General features: G+C 30.1%; 1 protein-coding gene across 1 annotated transcript in view; it reads right to left on the bottom strand.

The window, feature by feature from the left end:
* LOC143233166 (KICSTOR complex protein SZT2-like) overlaps positions 1–24,482 on the bottom strand; it is a 211,072-nt gene that overhangs the window by 19,958 nt on the left and 166,632 nt on the right. Inside the window, exons 49-59 of the mRNA XM_076469126.1 lie at positions 22,173–22,392; positions 20,963–21,147; positions 20,505–20,667; positions 19,649–19,878; positions 17,422–17,614; positions 16,153–16,455; positions 14,095–14,156; positions 9,009–9,197; positions 4,908–5,170; positions 1,265–1,511; positions 712–925 (exon numbers count right to left, since the gene is read on the bottom strand). Coding sequence (XP_076325241.1) covers positions 712–925; positions 1,265–1,511; positions 4,908–5,170; positions 9,009–9,197; positions 14,095–14,156; positions 16,153–16,455; positions 17,422–17,614; positions 19,649–19,878; positions 20,505–20,667; positions 20,963–21,147; positions 22,173–22,392 — 2,269 coding nt within the window. The remainder of the gene's footprint in view (positions 1–711; positions 926–1,264; positions 1,512–4,907; positions 5,171–9,008; positions 9,198–14,094; positions 14,157–16,152; positions 16,456–17,421; positions 17,615–19,648; positions 19,879–20,504; positions 20,668–20,962; positions 21,148–22,172; positions 22,393–24,482) is intronic.

The raw sequence follows: 24,482 nt of genomic DNA, 5'->3' as shown, positions 1-24,482 counted from the left end.
ACTGCTGTGCAAATGTTTCACATAGACAGAAATGCTTTTGTATTACAGTACCCTTTTTTCTCATCAGCCAGTTATAGAGAATGTGTACAGAAAATCCAGTTTTAGCACAATCAGATCAAATTCATTTCAACTTTTGAAGAAAATCTCAATTTGAGGCTGCCAAGAACTTGTTATTCCACCTTTGCTTGCTGATTGCACACTGTTCTACAGGCAATCCAATGATAGATAACCTGCTGAAAGAGTATAATACACTAATGACACAAACATACATCACTGAAATAGAAGACTTTGTCTGTAACATTGTCAATTGAAATAGTAAAATATGGTTACCTGAGAACCTTAGTGTATTATATTCTTTTTACAAGAAATCAGTGGGTACCTTTTGTTTGGTCACCTACTATTTAATCTACAACAAAGCTATTACATCCATCATTCAGTTAATTCCATTTTAATTAAGCATTTCATATCTTGCAGTTGTCCTTTCACCAGAAAACTAACTTATGACATTCACCATACTTCAAATAAATAGCGTTTTACCTTGACTTTAACAGTGTTTTGTCTCTTTCATTTTACCAAATCACCAAATCTGTCATTCCACATGCTAGAGTCTCAAACATCTATCTTTTACAGATGTTTGGGTGTTTGTGTGTTAAAGTTAAATTCCATAACATATTTTCCTTATTTAGACAATTAAATTTTAAACATGCAAACCTGAATATACAAGATTGTGGGCAGAGTTTGGAGACTTCTGGTAATAGTTAAGAAAGTCATCCAGGAAACTGGTAAGATGGTAACCTTGACGAAATATCAGCTGTCTTCCTGATATATACGAGTGTATAGTTCGAAGGTGGTAGTCATATGTGAAGGAGTGTTGATGCATATTTACTTTAATTCTCTCAAGTTCATCCAGAAATGTGGTAGTAAACTAAGGTAAAGGAAAAGAATAATAGGATATCACATTTAAAATGTACAAATATGTAAAATAATTCTTACAATTAAAACACAGTTGGAGAATATAGCACTGTTATTGAAATCATCTTGTCATTAAAATAATCAATAAACAAAGTGTATTAGACAAAAGAGTGGCCCAGAAAAAAATATTAAATAAATATTATTGTAAAGATACTTAAGGCAATAAAATTAAAATATTTTAAAACTTGGAGGTTTTCAGTCACCTGCAGAAAGAAATGTACTTAACAATTTTATGTACCCCCTACTTCAGAACAAGAAAAAAATAATGATGAATTTGACCAATATTACTCACCTGTGAATTCAAGGCACGAGGTGTAGTATAAGGCATGCGCATCAACTCCAATGAATACAAATGGCAATATGCATATGGGTCACACAGACCAACTTCAAAAACTAATAATCCACCGAGAAGAAAACGAACCAGAAAATATGCTGGAACATCTTTAGTACTCATCCTGGGAGTCACTAAAGAATGCAAACCACTTGAACTTATATTCCTAAGGAGTTGTTTAGAATCTTCATCCTTTGAATGATCAGCTCTAACATAGTTTAAAAAGTACAACATGATGTTATCTAAGTCACCTGTTTTCTTTAAAACAAGAATGTATGATTTAAAAATTCAATTAAAAACTCTTACTGGGTAAAGTGAAAGTAGTTTCAAAAGAGAAAGCTCAAGCAGAATGTTAAAAATCACTATAGATAAAACAATTTTGTTTAAAGTATCAAATAAATAAAGATAAGTAAAATTAAACTTTACATCTGTATTGTATCTGAAGTTAAATGAGCAACTGAATTTTCTAAAATTAAAAGTGATTTTGTTATGGTTAAAATTTAGAAGTTAAAAAATAGGATAAAGTTTACACTATAAAAATATTTAAGGAAAAAAGACAGTTAAAACATTTTCTGTTCATAGAGTTAAATCTGATTTGTAAAAGGATTGTACATTGTTTTTGCAAGTTTCTCCATGTTTTTTCTTTTTTTTTACCTTCAGCTGTTTTATGAGAAGAAATTATGAAACTGGGGTTGCTGCTGGTAGATGTAACTACTTCTATTGTTTTAATTGCATGTATATCATTATAAACAATTTCTGTATGTTTATTTAGATAAATTCACATAAGTTTAATTAAAGATTAACCAACAACAAAATGATGGTTCATAGTATGATATCATTAAAGCAGCATTAAGTTGTACACTTTGAGAAAGAATCTCATGGTGCTAATGGTCCTATAATATATATATAAAAAGATGCTTAATATTACAAAACATAATGCAAAGTGAAGTCAACTATTGTTGTTTGTATCCTATATCCTACACATCTACAAATTCACTGTAGTTAAACAATTTAAAACTAGCAGTGTTTTATGAGCATTCCTTGACATGTTTTGAGTGTTAAACACCAAAACAAAAATAAACTGTTATAATGAAAAATTAGAAAAGGTATGAAACAAAAAAAAATACAAATAAGCCTTAAGTTTAACAGTTAATAGAAATATTACATTTTATATCTGATTTATCTATTGATTGTTAACAAAGTAGTTAGTCTAGGTTCCATATCACCAAATTGTGAGGTTGACTAATAGACTAATTCTCAGATCAAGTCAGTTAAGAAATTTCTCAGATCAAGATGAAATATTTTTTAAAATTATTTAATCAATAAGTTACAGCCAAAAGAATAAGTAACTATAAAAGAAAAACTATTTACACAGATGTTAAACCAAACAGAATAATTATTAAATATATAATTACACATTTTTATTTTAAATTAGGTTTATACTTGAGGTAGACCAATCAAAGTTCAATCTACTTAAACATCATTGGAGCCAAATAATAAAAACTTTGAACTGAAATATGAAGTACTTCTTTGACAGTAATAGACATTTCTATGGTAAGAGAAATAACTATCTCTAGAAGGGAGTAATAAATTCATTTCAGAAATAAATATTATCTCTTGTGACACAAATGAAGCTGTAAATACCAGCCTGATAAATAGATGAAAGTCCATATTTCTTAAATTTGTTTGAAGCCAATATTTTATAATGAAGGCCTACCATTAGCTTCAATAACTAACCAGATTGGTCTTAAGGCATTAAAATGTGAGCCCCAAATATTTTAACAATAAGTCATTTGACTGTAGAAGATGGCATTATAAATCTGATAAAGGTTTCTAATTAGATAAACCCTCTTACACAAAGTCATAATGTGGACTACTTTAGCAAATCGTTTGAGATACTTTGAACATGCTCATCCCATCTAAGGTTATTCTGAATAATTACTTCAAGAACTTTTACTGAATGAGCTCTGGAGAGTACATTTTCCTTAAAACATCATTCACTTGTTTCTTTGATGTAATCATATAATATGATTTACAAATATTTAAAACTAGATAGTTATCAACAAGCCAGATATCTACTAAAGCAACTCACTGTTCACTATTTTAAAACAATCAGCAGGTGAATCAACCTATACAGTAGGAGTCATATTGTCAACATACAAATTGCATGCATCTTTGAACATTCTAAAATTAAATCATTAACATAAACGATAAATAACAGAAAATTGAGCCTTGAGAAATCCCACAATGGAAACAAGAGAGTTGAGATTTATGTCATTAATTGAGGAAAATCATTGTAATTTAATATGTACATTTTACAAATCAAATTTTAACACTAGTAAATAATGTTACTATCTTTGTTTGAATCTTATAAAACAGTCTCAAAACTATGAGTGAATGCAGATACAATGAAAATAGGCTAATAATTTTAATAAATGATAGGTAACCCCACCCTTGTAGATGAGAGTAACCTTAGCAAAAGGAAGAATCTCATAAAATAACAGTTGTACATATTTGAATTACAACTACAATTAAGGGGTCAATGACTAGATCACTAAGAGATTTAACTGCTGGTGGCAAAACATTATTTGATGCAATTTGATAATATTACTGGAATATTTCTCCTATATTGTGGATCATCATTCCAAATTACCCAATACAATTTTATCTTGTTTTCTTACATAATATTTTCAATTAGCAGTAATCTATGACCACTGTAGAACCTAAAATCACAACTTATACTTCTGTTAATTTGTTCAGATCCTGTGATTTTGGAATAAAATCTTATTGAAATCCAAAATTATTACATTAGTATTTTCTATGGTCTAACAGTGATATTAATGAATTTTAATTTATTTAAAGAAATGCTATCTTCATTTAAGTAACTTCAAATACTCTTTTTGTTCACTTTTTCTCTGCAACCAAGTTGGGTTCTGATTGTTGATGTAGTTACAGACAGTACTGAAAAATGGTATATTATTACAAATTCAACAACATAATTTTAGGCATTAATAATAAAAATGTTACAATGTTTTAACTTATTGTTTCTGGAGACAGATGTCGGAGAACTCGTGATCTGTTGGTTAGGCTTGTAAACAATTTATTCCACTTTCTTAACTTGTCAAGCAATATTTATCATACTAGACCTAGTATTTTGTAAGTTTCTAATGCAGAGAAAAAATAAATCAAATATGTTTCACTCTTGTTATTAGCCAACCCTACTGTCTTCTTTGTTTATCTCTTTCATAATGTTCTTAATTCCACTCCAACTTACCCACTTTCACTTTCCAAACTTTCTTTGTTACAGATCCTTTGAAACTGGTTAAATTGCAGAATTCAATCATCAACATAAAAGGTCAGAAAGAATATCACATACACAAAAACTTTTCACTAATTTACTAACTAAAATCTATTTCTGATTATGAATCTATTTTTACACAATTAAATACAACTTTTACAATTCTCTTTTTCTTTACCAAATTAACCTGAAGGTTCAAATAAACATTTTCAGTACAAGCTACAATATTCAAAACTTTAACTGCTAATCAACTTAACATTTTACTTCACAAATAAAATCATTTTGTTAAATAATAAAAAGTATTACCCTTGTTTTTGTTCAGCTGTCTTTGTCTGGACAGCTACAAATCCTTGACTCTGTAAATACTGGATATACTCCTGAATATAGTTAGAGCACACAGCAAAGTGCCACGTTTCATCAGGTGCAGATCGTCTTAACTTTGGAGAGCTTGATGCACTAGTAATCATTGTCTGCTGACTTGTACCACTCATCCACCTTGAACGACTTGTGACTGAGATACTAATCGAGTCAAATCCTTTTACACTACTACCAGAGTTATGGCGAGATCTCTACAATTAAAATGAAAAAATAACAAACAAGTCAAAAAATAAAGCAGACCACCCAATTTCCTTCCCTGAAAGTTAATAAGAAACAAAGGAAATTTAATAGAAACAAAAATAGTTGTAATATTTTACATTTCACTACTGTTGTATCTTTTACTCTATACAATTTTCTAATAATCAATCATGAAGAGTTTTGAGATGAGCATATTATAAAAAGACAAATAAAAGTCTTTGCAACTGTTAAAATATACTTTACTGGAAGACTGATATATGACAGTAACCCTGCCTTTTAATACAACAGCGAATTGTTTTTGCAAGTGTTCATTTTTATTTGAATATTAGATTTAAAACTGAATGGTTTGTGCAAGTACCTTGTTTTTTCTATCATAATGATACTTTATTAGTGAAGAGTACACCGAATAAAATCTATGAAGACTAAGCTACATATATTTTCACTGTGTATAACAGCTAACTATAAACTACCTACTTAAACACAGCTTATACATCAAATTATTATTAATAAATATATAATAACTCATGATGACAAAATGACACATGTGACTCAAAGCACAAAATTACTGACCAAAATGCACACTTCACTTTCTATCTTTCATGTAAACTAAACCATATTTGTTACTAATAGAGAATTGGATATTTCATAATTTCATAACATCTTTTTTAGATATAATCTATAATGATTGATTTTTAGTTTAACAATAAGTATGTTTGGCTTTTATGGTTACACAAATTGCAGATTTCAATTCAATAAATTCCTTAGTAACAAAAAAATCCTCTTTACTAAGTTATGATTTTTTCTTCATAACTTCAATTTAGTTTCATATTACTGCATGTACTCACACAAAGACAAATATAGAAAAAATAAAAAGTTAATTTGTGATGCAAAGTGGTATGCAAAAGTGACAACATGGTAATAAGTCAAATTGTTATCAGAAGTGTCTTTTTCTCAGAGTCACAAGTATATTTTTTACATCGTCAAACACATGTATATTAGAAGTTTCTGTGCTACAAACAAATATATCTCTATCAAACAATTTCAGTTTTCAAGCTTGTAAATTTACATATAACAATATTTCCAGGAATCTAATTAATATCCAAAACTGTCTGCATTTGGTGAAACCCCATAATGATATCCTATTATTAAAATCAATGATATTATTAATTAAACAAATACACCTTATGTGTCAAGGAAGGAGGGAATTAAGAATACAATTGAAAGAAATGAAATCAAAATTTATGGCCAAACTAATAGCTACACTGATAAAAATTTTATAAAAAAATACTCATTCATTAATTAGCTACACTACATATTTTGTTTTACCCATCACTACACCCAGATCATCCTTTTGACACCTTGAGCTAAAAACTACTAATTTGCTTGGGCTAACCAACTTGAATGCCCTTTTGAAAACCTTACAGGTTTGCTACTCTAAGTCACTCATCTATAGTATAAATGACAAAATATTATAAATGGTTCACTTTTGCTCTCAGGTGAAGCTGTATTAAAATTTTTAAACTGATAGCTCATGTACCATTTTGCAGACACATGTACAATTTGTTGTTGTTGTTGTCAAAAATGAGCTGTTTTTCTTGAATGACTTTACATATGTGGTTTATATTAAAACCAAATTTGGCACCTACTTGTATGTTTTAAGGGCCTATCAGTGTACAAACTTGGCAGAAATTCATAAAAATTAAGAATGTCTTTCTATCAAATAACTTTCCATACTTTTGGTGAAAAGAAAAAAACAACTTTAATTAAAACTGCAGAATTCATTTTTCATGTATATCTTAATAATTTGTCTTGAAATTTGTATGTGAAGTAAAGGTCCCATACAGCACATACACTAAAAATATGTAATAGTTTAGATCACCACAATCCAAGCCACAGGTAGTGGAAAATCTTTAAACTATCATGGATTGTCTTAGTCGCATGACATAATGGCAAGTGCCTTGATAATATCTTGACTATGGGCACTGTGTGACATAAGATAGCAACATACATGTTTGTTGAAAAACAAGTTTTAAATATAACATCTAAAAAAAAAAAAACTGTGTTGAAGTCAATTACATAGTGCAGTGCAAATATTGAAGGAACAATTAAGTTCCAAAATTAATTAATATATGACATAATTTATTGTACACATACAACTTAAGTGGAGTCCATACTAAAATTGGGAAGGAATTAGTAAACAAATCAGTGTAAAAAATATAGAAAAGCTTTTTAAAAAAAAGCACAGCAATTACAGATGAAAAGTGCAAAAGAAAAGAAAATGAAGAAACACGACCACAGAGGATAAAAACAAAACAAAAACATAACATAAGCTGTCAAACTGAATAAAAGTAAAGATGTAAAAATAACATTTTGATTAACTCTTGGGCTATTCCATACCAACACATAGCAGAATGAACCATCAGGTATGGTATTTGAACCAGTGACCCTCAAATGCCCTAACCTCCAGGCTGTGCCAGACAGTTGAGTTAAAAGTCTGCTGAGTATATGTGGTTTAAAATGAAAAAGATTCCTTTTAGGATGATTAAAAAAGAATTAGAGAGAATAGCAAGAGCATTCTGTGTTGTGGGAAAAGGAGGAAATGACCAACACTGACTATAGTTAAATATACAAAACAGAAGAATAAGTATTTAAAATGAATGAGTACCATTGAAGAACATAGAAACATATGTACAAGAAAAAATGTTAAAATAAAATAAAATAAAAGAAGAAATTAGAGTAGGAAAATTAGACTAAAATTTGAATAATATGAAAATTGAAATATGTTATTACAAGGAAAAGCAAAATTTACCAAAAAATGGAAGCCTTTGTTTTTACATTGATGGGAGAGAGAGAAGAAACAAAAAGTAATAGCCAATAAACAACAACAGAAAAAAAATTTATATAGAAATGTATCAAAAATATTTGATAAAAACATGGAGTGTTGACCACATACTAAAAATAAGGATATTGAAATTCATTTTGAAACTTGAACAGAATATTTAAAAAAGTGTATAAAAATACAGTTCTCCTTTGAAATAATAATATAGCAGAGAGAGGGTAAAAATAAAAAGCAATACTCAACAAATAAAAACCGATAGGATAGTGAAAAGTACTGAATGGAAGAAATATGAAATTACAATTATATAAAAATTATAACAGCACTATATAAGAAAAATAGCATAGAGCAAATATGCAACGAAGCAGAAAAAGATGAGTGTTTCCACCAGGATACCAGAAGACAATAAAGGAATAATTCCTGTGCAAATTACAAAGAAAATAAAATGGTTAGACAGAAAACTGATTATAAGCAGAAAATAAATCTAAGGAGTAGAGAACAAACATGCTTGACAGATATATAAGAAAAATATACTGAACCATTAATGGAAAAATATATACAGAGGGGTTTATTACACACACGAGTGAAAGAAACTTCAGTAATATTGTAAGTAATTGTAAAATAAAATTTTGTAGAAGAAATGTGGACAAATGTGGTAAAATAGCTACATTAGAATGTGAATTTATAAAAACAATTTTTGATGAAAACTATTTAATATCTTTCCTTTGATTAGATATGGAGTCAAACTTCTTTGTTTCTACTTATAAGATTATTTTAATTGAGTTACAGTTGTGCAGCTGCTACTTTTAATATTTTACGTATTATCTACTGCTTAGCTATTTTGCTAAGTATATACTTTTTTCACCTTACTCAGTGCTGTAAATCAAATTCAACTATTATTACAAAATTCCTTCAGTATAGCATAAAATACATTTTCCTCAATTCTGACAGCTTAAAAAACAGCTATTACCTAAATCAGTTTAAACAAAACTTACACCAGATATTTTCTGTTCTGTCTGGGATTGTTCAGTTGCTTTCTCTCCTGTTCCAATTCCAAAAATACTGTTATCAAAAGTATGGTCTCGAATGGGGCCCACCTTCCATCTCCATGCTGGGCTAAATAATAATGGCGTCAGACAAAAGTGAGTAAGTCGACCCACTTTCCTCACCAGATGAAGCTTGTCCTGATCACACAAATACATAAATTAATGATAAAACTATAATCAGTACTTCCATCTTTATCCCCAAGACAAAGAGCATCTACACTATGTAACTAATGTCAGCCTTCATAACAAATTTTAATAGATAAAACTTCAGAATTATCTACATTAAAAACTTTCAAAAGAGAGATGAAATTAAACAAGTACCTAATTCAGAGCATCTTTCATTGTCATATAAAATTAACAGTATTACAAATATAAAGGCAATAAGATGCATGATAATGTTAAACTAATTTTTGTTTGTTTATTAATTATTATACTACTATATGCTCACAAAGTCCCTTTGCATGTTTGTTTATCAAACAACTAGATAAATAATAATAGCATATTACTCATCATAGATAACATTACAACACAGTGTTCTGATCAGAGTTAACCTGTTCTTCTACTCTTAATTCCTGGGGTAATCAGTTCTCTATAGGCTTGTAAGTGTGTAATGAGTTGAAGCTTCTCAATGTGTTTGACATGTGTAAATGTGTTACATGGCTACATTAACATGTATTTTACTTCATTAAATTGTCAACAAACAAGTTTAGCACCAAAAAGATGTTTCTATGTTGCAGGCTCACACCAACACCATACCCAGTCAACAGACACAAAATTCTATTCTGTTAACTTTTGTCATAACATCTCTTTTGATACATGACCTATTTACTCACTTGCAGCTGAACAAATGCAGCATACTGATTACATCAGAACACAGTCTTTGCACATACTCCTGTGGACATTGAGTAGTGCACAATATATCAGATTCATAGGGAGATTTACTTTCATCTAAACATCAGAAGTCTTTAAAAAACTGGCCAACTATAGCTCATTTGTGCAGAATGGCATGACATACAGTTGGTGCTCATCCCAATCAGATCAGTCAGAGTAAAAAGAAATCATCAAGCATATACTGAACAGTCAGTACTGCCTATTCATTCAAACTATGAGATTCAGTTTCATGGGGTGAAGTGTAAGTTTTCAAAGAACACATAATTTAATTCTGCACAAATGGTTGTTGAATTTACCACCTTAGTCCATGTGGAGTTTTACACATGCACTGAAGAGTGAATCCATTCTTCAACCAATACATTTGAAAAAGACTGAAACAACATTAATGTGACAGGCAATGGATAAGCTTCACACCACTCAGTAAATGAATCAATGGCAGCAATAAAATACCAAATGTCTTTCTCAACTTTGAGTACAGGAACAGCTATATTCTGTGAATTCTCTTGAGAGAAAAACAAACTGGGAATATGTCTTTACAAAACATTATAAATTTAGTCAATGCAAACAACATTACAGACATTTAGAAAAATTAGCCAAAAACTTGGAATATTAAAGATTTCTTCTTTATTAAAAGAGGGGATCAAGTTCTGGACTGTTACAATCTTCATATGATTAGCTATTACACCACTTCCAGTGACTGCAAAACTGAAGAATTCAACTTGTGCAAGCATGAGAACACAATCTCCAGGTTTCAATTTCAAGCCTGTATCTTTAATGTACTGGAATACCATTTTTAAGTTTTCTGCTACAATTTGAAACATGCAACCAATGACAAGAACAATATCGACACATGGGACATCTCTCTCACTGCAGCTTTGTAATTGTAAAACATTTCCATCATGCCTTTACAGTTATCACAGAGACACTGGAAACTATTTGGATCTGGATCCACAATTAACGTTGCTACTGAATACTTCCTCCACTCCTATACATAGTATGATACAACATTTCAAATTGAATCAGTGAAAGAAGATATGTCCTTCAGATCTATGTGGTGCCATGCGAGTTTACTAAACAGCTTCAACTCATTTATTAATTAGAATCTCTTTGCAGACATACCTGCCAATGCCTGTTCACAAAATCTCCTTAAATCATTCATTAACAAGGCTAAATTTACACGTGGCATTTGCCTTCAGGATTTTGAAGTGGCCCTATAGATTACTCTGTTCTCCATAGGGTCAAATCTTTCGCATAACACATTAACAACTATGTTTCAGTTGTCAAGTTGTCCCTTATCCAAATTATTAGAAATTCCATGACATGTTCTCGGGGTCATAAATTACAAACAACAACTTGGGCAAAACACTTAAGGAAACAGTCCAAGTCCTGTCTGAACATTCCATTAAGCACTAACAGAAAATGATTACTTCAAATCATTTCTACAGTTAAATGGTGGAGCTGATAGACACCTGATTCCAACCTCTCTACTGCTGTGTAGTTGATAGGCTGTGTGCATTCAAATGAAACTCTCATCTCCTAGAAGTCCAAAGAAATGCAACATCTCCAGGCTCAGTCTGTTGCAGAAAAATCTTACTGCCAATACTGTGTGTACCTCCTACCCTAGCTGAATCATAAGATGCCAATTACTGTCTGATGGCATTGCAATGACATGCATCACTGTCAAGCATTTACATCTTGACACCTCTTTGATGATGGATCAAAAATGTCTTTAAAGACCTCACCACTGGCAGTAAAAACTATGAATATAAGAGAGTATTCTCTCCTAGTCTTTGCCTTTTTCTCAAATTGACTCCACATTTAACCATAGCTCTCCCTCATAAATTTTATGTGAATTTAGAAAGCACCCTTCCATAAATGACTTACAAATGTTAAGTATCAAATAAACAAATGGAAGGAAAATAAACATGTTTAAAGTAAACAAATCACAATAAAAAAATCTTGATTACAGCTCCAAAATGTTACTTTTTAACTTGTGTGTGTGTTACTCTCACATCTCCTTAATGTATCCATAAAATCCAGAAATATTATAAAGAATATTATTTTTCAGGACAAATTTATAAGAAACACCAAAGGAATACAAACTCAAGGAAACAATAAAGATTTTTTATTAATTAAATCATGTGTGAGGGTTCTAAACATGTTGGCTTCTAGTTGCTTATACTTAAAACTGGATGCTGTGGCTGAAACGACTTTTGCAATATTTGAACAAAGTAAGAAAAAGAATTATATTAAACAGGTCAGACAAAAGATCCAAGTGTATATTCTATTAATTCACAGGGTTCATATACAGCCAGACATTCAAAGTAATATTTCAATTTCTACACATAATTGAGATAGGATTTGCCCTACCCCAGAGAATGTCTATAATCACCTTAGTGAGTCATTCGTGATGACGAAAAATCCACTTGAAGTAGAAATGTATCCTCAAGATGTCTGGTATAAGTATTAAATTGCAACTCTCTTTGTTAACATAAAGATGAACTAATAAGGTCAAAATGTTGTCCTGTATTTTATTTTAATTATAGTTTTAATACCCATTACAGCTGTCCTGAGAACACATACTCAACAGAAGTTTCTGTGAGACAGATAAATGTAACATAAGGCTAAAATAAATAAAAGAATTCACAGAACATGTTTATGATATTTTTATAGCCAGCTACAGGGTATATAAGTGAGTCATGGATAAATTTGAGGAAAGTCAGTCTGAGGTTTGAGGGTTGCAATGGATACTCTTATCCCCTCTCTCCACTACAACTATAACTAAATTTTCTTTTCAAATATGCATAAATATGGTGTTTTAAAGTAACTTCATAAACCCTTAAAATTAATGAGATATATGACAAAGTCTGTATGGATTTTTGAATAATGATCATGTGGCTAGTCCTTTAACAGATTTCTGTTTACAGGCTATGACAATTTTTCTTAACAATGAAGTATCTAAATAAAAGCTGTGTTTAATGAAAAAAATGTTTTACATTTTCTTCTTTATATTCTATTGATATAAATGTATAATGTGACTCAGTTTAACTCTGCTCATTCTTTTCTTGGTCAATACTCATGGCATGCAAATTTAGTATCAATAAGATTACCACACAACAAAGGTACTAAGTAAAATGCATACAATCACCAATAAGAAAGTGCTAATTTTGAGAGACTTTCAACCATTATACAAAGAAAGCCCTCGTTTCTTAAAGCATCATTCATTGGCTAAATGTCTTTGTTTTGTAAGGAAACAACTTACTAATGATGCACAGGCTCTCATAATCATGGAGTTGCCTAATTCACAAACATATGCTTACATTCATTTGCATTTTATGGTCAATATTATAAGCATAATTATTACAACTGAACAAAGCTGGAGAGTCTGTTAAAAAATGTCAGAACTACATGCAGCAAACCTGCACAAGAATGCAAACAAATAACCTGTATACCTTATTACAGATATATCCTAAACTTAAAGTATTCATGTATAATGTGGCTAATGTATTTAGTACAAAAATATCAGATAAAAATATATACAGATAATCCTTATAACTGTAAAATTAAGGATATGTATCTAAAATAGAATTTAACTGCTTAATAGTAAACAATAACAATTTTATTGATCCAGAGTTAAGAACAAAACTAAAATAAGAGGTATACATGAACCACTAAACATGTATGAAAGTTCCATTAAAGCCTATATGATTTAAAAATAAATGTAAGATGATTTACAAGAAAAACCTTCACTCACTACTCAAGAAATGGTGGTAGGAACAGAAAGAATTTTCTTAGCACTTTGGGTCATATATTGAAATATGTAAATATACCATGTAGATTAAATAATAATTTGGCTTGATAAATTAATGAACTATATCACAAAGCCTAACAAATGAAATTAAGTAAAACTTTTAAGGTCATAATTGTTTCAATAAAAAAGAAAATTAAAATAATTTGCTCAAATTGGCTAATTCAATATTTACTTTTGCTTTTGAACAACTCAAAAACTGATTTTGTAACTGATTTTCTCAACCTAATAACATTTTCTTTCATTTGCTATTAAAAGTCTACAATCAATCTTCCAATATTACTTTCACACACACACACACACACACACACACATATATAAAATTGCACAACTTACCATAAATGGCACATTTGAGCTACTTCCTCGAGCCTGCCACATTGTTTGTAAATCTTGTAAGTCTGAAAGTTCAATAAAAGTGAAGTGTCATAAAACTGTAATAACACCAGATGTTGAGTACACATGTCCAAATGTTGTATAAAACTATCATGTCCTAGATGATTATATTAATTTTGGTAAAATTAAGAGGAACTAATGAATAATGCAGAAAATATAATACACATGGTACATTCTATGATGCATTTAGGCATTTGTTCAGAAAAGTTTAATTTTTAACATGAATTATCTTAAAAGCTTTTGAATCAAAATTTGAGTGAACAAAATTTTACATAAAATTATATCATTTTCATTTGATGAATATTTAAAAGTTGCATACACTGAATTCCTTTTGTCAGTTATGTAAAATTATTTTGATGAAAAGGTAAAAAAATCCATTTTGCCTGACCAGCTGTACAGCTTAATATTTTATCTTTCCACAAATTTCAATAGTAATGCACAACTTCAAATAAACTACAAAAATTGTTTAGTGTTTCTTAAATGCTCTACACTGAACTAATAGTGTTGCTATTCAGACTTTTCTGAAGGTGGATAACAATTCTATTTCATTGTCATTCAGCACATTTTTTACAATAATTATAGTTTTAGAATAAATTAAACACGACTCAAATTAGGATAAGTACCTAATCACTACAATATCCACATTAGTTTTCTATAACAGAATTTCAAAGTTCACTCCCAAAATTAAAAAAAAACGACTTTTATAAAACTTTTTACAAATATATGTAATACATACTGATTTCAATAGTTAAAACAATTCTTTTCGCTGATATCTATATAGTGACCTTTCACTAATTTTGTTATTGCCTTTGTCTTATTTTAAATATTCTCATGAAAACTATTTTTTATAAAAGCACACACTCTGTTACATTAATTTGTTTATCAAGATGTTTGTGAGTGTATTTCATAGAAAGTTTAAAATACATTCTCGTTAACATACACGATGGTACATGAGTAGCTTAAACAGAGCAGTGTGGTAAATGATTATTACACTTAAGACAACTTAAAGATTGTTCACATAATAATTCATAGTATAATATTTTAAATAAACATATACTGTAGAATTTGTAATAAATGATGTTTGTTCTATTGAAATTTATAATGACTTGTAGATCAGCAAATTTAATTATTTAATCGATAAAATTAATATTTAATTCAGATTCAGCAAAACAAATTGAATGTTGAAGCTACAGTAGATTTTAATTAATGCAAAACTAACTATGCATACTGTACTGCACACTTTAAAGCCTACTTATAGTTATGAATCTTTGGACGAAAATATTTTGATTTGCATAAATGAAAATTTTAATACACAGTAAAACATTTTTTAAAAAATCAGTAAGGCTTATTTTCATTACAAAATTGCCATAAGAATGTACAAGCTTAAAAGGAGTCAAGATGAGAGAAACTATTCCATTAAATATCTAACCATAAATGACTGAATGATGGCTATTTTTCTGAAAGCAGATGTAATCAATCTGTTAATACAAATAAGTTCTGGTGGATGATGAACATCACTTCATCAGCACTGATTGTTTGATATAAATTCTGATAAAGTTTTTATAATGTAGTGATCTAAATATATTGATTACATTTATTTTATCCACCCCATAAATGATGGATTACTGTGTGAAGGGAACAAATAAGGTTTTACTTTTGCAAGCTTAATATTTGATAACTTGAACAAAATGTATTTTGAAATAGTTTGCTTAACCTTTTAATACAATGCTTGTTCAACATTTCTCAAATGCTAACTTTCAGTGGGATAATTAAAAGGACTCATATCCTAAGTGCATTTTACTGAGAACTTAAGAGTATGGAGATCACTTATTTAATAAAAAACTTGAAAGAAACCATAATGATCTTAATTTTTCCCCCAAAGCTAAATTACAGGTTTTTAATATTTTAATCACCAGTATAAAAAGACCAAAAAGTGCAGATAGATCTCGCGTAGCTTTGCATGAAATTCAAAACAAACAAACAAAAGACCAAGACAACTACCTCTTCCTTCCGAGTTAATACGTGTTTCATCAAGTTGCTTTCCATGCCTCATAACTGGATCTCTCAAAAGGCCATAATGAGCTTTATGTAAAGGATGTGGTGGTTGTGAATCTCGAAGGAATTCAAGCATGTTTGGGAAATTTGTCTGACTACTACCAGAAATAACATGTCGACCTCCTACAATACTGCCATGCTGAATATCTCGATGAGGAGGGCTGAGATACTTTATGAGAAGAGTTATTTGATTTACATTAATGGGCAGGAAACTGGTCACCACTGTCTGAAAAGGAAACAGAACAAAAACTGTTAGGAACAAACACAGTATTATGGAAGAAGTGGCAAAGAAATAACTTATTTTAAATTATTAATGATAAACTTTCAAATACACAGTGAAATCTTTGTCGTATCTAGTATGTAATAACTCCACTAATTTTTAAATATCTTTTTCTAAGCTAATTACAACAGATTACAAAAGTGAGCTCCTAACACACATACACACACACAAATCCATAAGTTACAATGACATTTTTTTTTTTTTTTCCAATCTAATAAGAGCTAATTAATTATAAAAGTAACCTTTATAGTATCACAAGATTGGATGCATTTTGACTTAAATAAAACTTCACATACATGTAGCGCAACAGGACTGGTGTTAATATTTTATCTTTCCACAAATTTCAATAGTAATGCACAACTTCAAATAAACAAAAAAATGTTTAGTGTTTCTTAAATGCTCTACACTGAACTAATAGTGTTGCTATTCATAGACTTTTCTGAAGGTGAATAACAATTCTATTTCATTGTCATTCAGCACAAATTACTTTGGAAAAGAGCTGTTCAAAACAACTATGTAATATATACATTAACAAATTTTTGTTTCAGTTTATTGAAATTATTTCACTGAAAAATCATTTTTTGTATGTGAAAGACTCGTAACGTCAACTGAAAGACTGCTAGATTTTGTGAAGATATACCAAATACATTGAAAGTTAGAACTATTATATCTATAGTGACTTCAAACAAATACAAATTTACTCATTTATTAGGTTTAAAAGCCCTATGTAACTTCTAAAAATTCATGAGTATGAAATGTTTTCTAGTATTGTTAAATGTTCCTCTAAACAATTTGGTAGGTTAATAGACTACAGGCTCAGAAGTTTGACAACAAAGTGGTTCATGTTTGCTAGATACTAGTTAGTATGAATGATCCAAATTATGTACACAGATACTATTTTCATATTAAATAGACAAATTTTATTATCTTCTTACTTGAGATTTTTTGGGTCCCATGTATTGTTTTAACAGCACGTTCCAAAGGCTGATTATTAAAGAAGCCCAATTTCTGAGAGATGACACTGTTCAGCACAATGGCACGAGAGTTATGCCACAAAACCAGACGAGTCATCATACTGATAATACTGGTGCACAATTCAGTAGCCCAATTATACAAATATAAGGTAAGCTGTAGGAAAAATATATTTTACTATAATACAATTATGGTTGTAGTTAAGACCAAATTAGTTCTTATATATCATTTACTTTTATTGATAAATGAATTATAACAAAAGAAAAAATCATACACAAAAAAACACCTCTCAAATAAGTAGTGGCCTTTGACATTTTGTAGATTGGAGGAAAATTCATGCAAGTTGATTTAGTAATTCTCTCATTCTCTAGGTTGTGAACTTTCTAAAATGTTATTGTAAGACATTGTTTTGAAGAAAAAAAAGTAATTTCTTTAACCTTAAAATTTCATTTTTTTTAAATTGTTAATCAGAAAGTTCCATTTCATATATTTAGTCAATTTCTACTTCATTGCCATTCATTAACACATTTCTCTTGAAACAGTTTTGCAGACTGCAGTAGTCTCCACTTATAAGTTATATAAAATATGGAAAAAAATTGATAGACTTACCAATGGGTCTAACCTTTCCCAGTGGTGTCACTACTACCTATTTTTGCTAACAAATTCTTACTCAAAATAAATTTCCTTCTAACAAATACAGTTTATTTTTAATAAATAATATTTTACTTATTTACATTGTTTAAATTAAATGCAACAAACTTAAGGATAACATTGACTAAATAAAGATTTAAATAATTTAAATATTATGCTGTCGCTTTACTATAGTTGCTCACCTCACAAAGCTGAAGTTTTGTCATAAAACAATTATATTTCAAACAGATAATTTCAAATAAAAACATTTTTAGGAATTAAATAAACATCTAAAGAAACTGTATAAAAACTTTCTATATCTCTATAAGACTTCTAAACTTCCCTTTGGATTCTTTTGTTCACCCCCTGCAGGAGCTCTGTCTAGTCACTTCCCAACGTTACTGCTCACACCACTTTATTTAATCTATACGCAGGCTTATAATCTGTATTCTACAATATGAATTAGACTTTGCCTGTAGTTGCTTCCAAAGCTATACTTCTTTAAAGATTATTCAGACCGGATGCTGTAGCATTATGAGAAGTATACTCAAAAGGCCTTCTAACAGTAAAACCTCAAACAGAGAAGAAAGAAATAACAAATGAAATGACTAGTTATATTTCCAAGGGATAATCATTTCTCAGCAAATATAAATGCATACTTTGGGATTCATAGAAAAACTTAAAAACTTAAAATACGGCCGTTTTTGCATATATATTTCTCTACAAGTGGGTTTTCTCGACATCACTGAAAAAACAGACAAATCAGCATTATTTGTTGAGTGTGATATGGTCACTACTGCTGCCTCAAATTGATTATTTCATGCATTTACCACTTAAATGGTTTGTGCATGTGTAATGCTGAGATAATCTTCATTGAAATACTTATGAAGAAACAAATATAGAATCTTAACATTTTCTTTCTCCTATTTTGTGCAGTTGTGAACACTTGATAAAACAACAAAGTAAAATCAACAACCACTAACTTCCTCATTTCACAGGAAATAAAAAGCTTGTGCTTGGTGTATAGAAAGGGTTCCCCCCCTTTATCCATGTTGTGAATATTATTTAAGCCATCTGTATAGGATATTTACACAACATTTATTAATTTATTTAGTTATACAAATTTCTAAAGAAAGCACTTCACTTATTTCTCCCCTTTCCCTTTTCATGGTCATTAAAAATAAGAATATGCTTTTACTCCCTTGATTGCAAAATTAAAATCATCCATGCAGACAGCAAATTCTGAAACAATACAATCTCTTCCCTATACATCTAAACAGTATGTGCTCTGTGAGTACTGGACAAGTACTGATAAACTAATGATTAGAATACTGTGACCACACAGACACACACTGCAGTGATACTTTTATGTTATGTATGCTTTTAACCATTTAATAAAATAAAATGGTCAAAAAACTATAGAAATTTTTTTTGAGTGAATTAGAATTTTGCTAATCTTTAAACATTAACAATCAAAGAAATTGGTAAGCCATTCATGGTCCTTCCTATTATTTTGGTGTCTTACCAAGTTAATTACAAAAATAAAAATTCATAACATACTTCTTTATCATCCACAAAAAGAATCAGAAATCTCTGTCGAGGAACAAATGGAGAGGTCGCAGATTCATTACTACAGCTCAGTGGTGACTCACTGACAGATATATCAGCTAGAGGAGTTGATGGGAGAGGGCTTGTTACTGTGAGAAGGCTTGAATGACTGACTGCTGCAGAACTATCCCGAGACTTGTCTTGACAAAGATATGGTTGATAAAGTTGGTATGTCTTCTGTCCTATAAAATTAATGACACAGATAATGAACCTTCAATGAAATAAACATTGCAGAAACTAACATATTTAAAACTTGTAATTTTTAAATTAAAGCTAAATAAATAAACAAAATCAAATGCAAAACTGATTAAGTAGAATTTCTTTAACACATCTTGCTACTGTATATTAAGAATAAAAAACAAAAATTTTGGGCACAGTGAAAGAAAAACTCTTAGTTATTTCAAATAAATATAATATGGATAAAGTTTAAACAAAATGTAAAAGTAAAACTTATTGTGCAGTCTAACAATTATAAACTTTTTTTTAATGCAAATAAGATACTAAAAAAATTACTCCAACTTTAAACAAATCTACTTAAATTCATCTATGTAGCAAATGAATTGATAAACACAAATTCCATAACATGCATGATTATACTTATTTACTTTTGAATACAAAGTTTTCATATCAAAGTTATCTTTTACATTTTAAGTCACCAGTACACACATACTAATTAACAATACATTACAATGATATTCATAAAATTTTCCAATGAAAGTCCTAGAAATAGTACATTTGATAAACTTAAAAATGCAGTTCAAACTACACTTTAAGAAAATGCACTGATTGGTTTCCTGACTTAAGTTACCTTTTTGTGGCACAAATGCAGATTCCAGAAAACATGAGAGTTCATCACAGCCCATAAAAGCTCGCCATTGGTTCACATTTCTCCCAACAGCTATGTAGTGTTTCTTTTCACCAGGTGCCACAGTACACAACATGTTATAGGGATCACCAGGTTTCCTTCCTCCCTGGGTAAATTTAGTATTTAAAAAATGAAAAATGTACACCCAGGTCAAACGTAGAATATGTATAAAAAGTTAAAATTTGAAGAATGTTTTGTAAAAATTGCAGTTACCATACTCCATACTCTATGTATCATCCACAGAGTTCAACACCAAGAAGAAATAAAGATAAATTGATTCAAAATGTACTGAAAAGGTAAAAAACACAACTTACTTTATGGAAGGCTTATTCAATTGTAAATCATTTACAAATTTTATTAAAAATAAAATAATTACTATGTACAACTGCTCATTAACTCACCAAATAATACTTCCACATGGTATTAAAAGATAAGAAATCTTCACTGCCATCTGTCAATTTGATGAAAACCTTTGGCAAAACATCAGGAGTTAGGTCATTCACAGCTGTTTGATATTCTTTCAGAACAATTCTAATGCAATGTTGAGAGGTAACTGAAAACTTGTGTTTCACAACTGTAGGTACACCTGCAGATGACATTATTTAATAAAAGAAACTGTGGTAAAAACTATTTTTAATAATTATTACTCTTAATATTTGTTATACTTAACTAGTATGAAATAATTAACACATTCTCTGAGATAAGAGACATTTTGGACTGATTTATCAATCTCAAATAAAATGTTTCTTTCTTGATTTATCACTGTAGAACTTTCTTTTATTGTATGTTTTTTAATTCTGTTAATATTGTTTCTTCAGAAAAAATGCACTCACTTTCAAAACATAATATCAGTAATAATGGTATATTTTCAATTAACTATATTTCATAAAAAAAGCAATAAGGTGCTATACCACAGTACATAAAAGACTTTCCTTTGTTATTGCTTGTCATACAGAAGAGAGAGAAAATGATAAGAAAACACCACCTGCAAGCCAAGTAGTGTAACTACTTCCATATAACAGCATTGTGTCCATACTTACAATAATATTCTATCAATATTGGTTATTAAAGATTATAAATTGCATGTGTGTAACATTCAGTATGATTAGCAAGATGAACATTTCTTAAAGTTAAATCACTAAGTGTTACTGGTATGATTATTGTCTCCCAAATGTGAAGTTTTCCCATATCATCTTTAAAGCATTAAGAATTATAGTGTGCACACATCTTTCATGTTGTTAGTTATTACAGACTTTTCAAAGCCCTTTGACATCCAAATATAACTAGAGAGACTAGTAAACGTTATTTACAGTGACTTATTACTAGCATTGATCACAGTTTTCATTGCACATGCACACACACATATTTAACACTATTAGCTTGTGATGAAAATCTATCACTAATGTAGATCTATAGCAAGATTTTATATAAAACTTCACTGATATTACTTGGATGATAAAGAAAAGTCATAAATTCTTAATCAACTTCTATATCTCACAAACCATCTGCAAGTTCATGTTAATGTACTATAATACTCTTAAAAGCACCATAAATATAAAGTACAAATAAGAAATGTAATAAATCAATAAATAACAACTGGCAGTTTGTTACCAAGATCTTTTCCAAATTCTAAAATGGATTTCATGTTTTGATGAATAATGGAAGATAATTTTCCCCTGTCTCCTGCTTCATAAGCATGTGTGATATGGTGCAAAGTTTCAGTCCTTTTATTTTTATCCAGTTGTAGAGACATACAAGAGTCAGTCGATATCTCAGTGGAAACACCATTTTCTGTTCGAGTAGCATCTTGAGATGAACCAACACCACCAAACTGAGACAAACAGACCAAAAAATGTATGTTATGAAATACAATAGGCAATGTTCGAGTTGTAGAAATAAATAAAAAGGAACAAATGAAAACACAAGTTAAACAAAGTTAAAACACTGATGTGTTAAAATAAAGTACATTTTTTGCCCATAATCTACTTATGAACATTGATATTAAACTTGTTTTGCTTTTTGGTCTTTAAAAGTCTGTCACTCAAATGAAAAGCCTATAAATATTTATGATAGGTGGTCAAATACACATCTTTTTGTTTACTGTAAAACTCTGAACTAAGTAATTTTATCTTAAAAAGACTTTTTTTTAATAATAAAAGTTATGTACTGTGAAGAAATGTGGGTTTCAAAATTAAAACAAATTTCCAGTATTAAAGAGTTTGAGACATATAATAAGCACTGACCATGAAACCAACTGGTTTTGTATCAGAATTTCTGCTCAAAGCTATAAGGAGGACTGTGTGATATACAGCTATATCTGATTGATGAGAGAGAAAGCATCCATCTAACAAAATCTTGGACTGCTCTTGCCTAACTGTATAGTGTGATTTGATTTACAAAGCACTCCAAAGCATGAAGTGTGATTTCTTTGGTTTGGTGTTTTATGGCACAAAGCAGCTAGACTATCTGTGCCAAACATCCAGTAAAAAGTTAAAATTAAACTTAGTAAAATTCATAAAAGGAAATTAAATTAAAACAAATTAAAGTTTAAAAAATATAAATAGCATTAAAACCAATGTTTACATCTAGTCTAAAGTGGTAAGAAAAAAACGACAGTAATTATCATAACTCGCCAAGAAGACTAACAGGTAAATTGAAAAACCACCATCATTCACCTGAAATTGGCTTTTTCATTTCTGGTTCTGAGTTATTTGACATTATGGCCATTTTCAGAGAGTAAAGTAATAACAGTTTTAAAAGACTTGTAGCAAAATTTTAATAATAACTTGTCAGGGTGACTAACGGGTAGGTCAAACAGCAGTGTTAGTCACATGAAGTTGGCTTTTCCAGTCCTGCTTTTGAGTTACTTCACATTACGGGCATTTTCTAATTTCAAATCAAACAAGATAGACTTTGACTCTTAAAAGGAAATCACATCTAATGTATAAATTGAAAAACTTAAATAGCATTAAAAAGATTAATGGCCTTTAAAAAACTAAAAACATTTCCAAGGTGGACAGTGTCACAATCACCAACAACACTGTCTGACGTTATGGATAAACCTTGGGACAGAACACGTTTAAAATGGTGCTGTCGTTGAGAGTCATAATGACGGCAAGAAAGTAAAATGTGGCTTATTGTGAGCCGAGTGTTACACATGCAACATAATGGTGCATCAATACCAGATAAAAGAAAATGATGAGTTAAAAAACTGTAACCAATGCATAGTCTAGTTAGAATAACTTCCTCTTTCTGATCCTTACGGAAGCAAGATGGCCAAAGTCCAATTTAAGGTTTTATTTGAAAAAGCTTGTTTTCATGTTGCTCACTTTAAGTCAACTGCCAACTGGTACGGAGCATTGCCTTGAATACAGGACCATAGTACACGTATGGACCAGGCACAGCAGTGATAGTGCCCGAGTAGATAGATTTAGCTGCAATGTCGGTAAGCTTGTTCTCGCAAATACCAACATGGCCCAATATCCAGAAAAACTGAATAGAAGTAGATTTTAATGAGAAATGGGCCAGTTGGTTTTGAATAACAGCAAGAACAGGGTGTGAGCCAATGTGAAGCGATTCCAGGGCTAATAGAGAATTAAGCGAGTCAGTATAAATGGTGCAGTTGGAGTACTGCTTAGCTTCAATATGATCCAGAGCAAGAGATATGGCATACAGTTCAGCAGTGAACACAGAAGCTGTAGAGGGGATTCTGTGCCCAACCACCAAACCCTAACAAACTACGGCAGAGCCCACACAGTCACCTGGTTTCAAACCATCTGTATAAAAAGGAATGGAAGGATGGTTTGAAAAATGTTCAGCAAATAACAGACAGTATTTCCAATTGGGAGTGTCTGCTTTACTAAGATGACATTTGAGGACTGTAGGAATCCATGGTGGGATGGACTGACCAGTGTAAACAGC

This window comes from Tachypleus tridentatus, chromosome 1 (genome assembly GCF_004210375.1).
Source record: "Tachypleus tridentatus isolate NWPU-2018 chromosome 1, ASM421037v1, whole genome shotgun sequence".
Taxonomy (NCBI): domain Eukaryota; kingdom Metazoa; phylum Arthropoda; class Merostomata; order Xiphosura; family Limulidae; genus Tachypleus; species Tachypleus tridentatus.
Note: the sequence above shows the minus strand (reverse complement) of the source record. Positions and strands in the feature narration are given on the sequence as shown.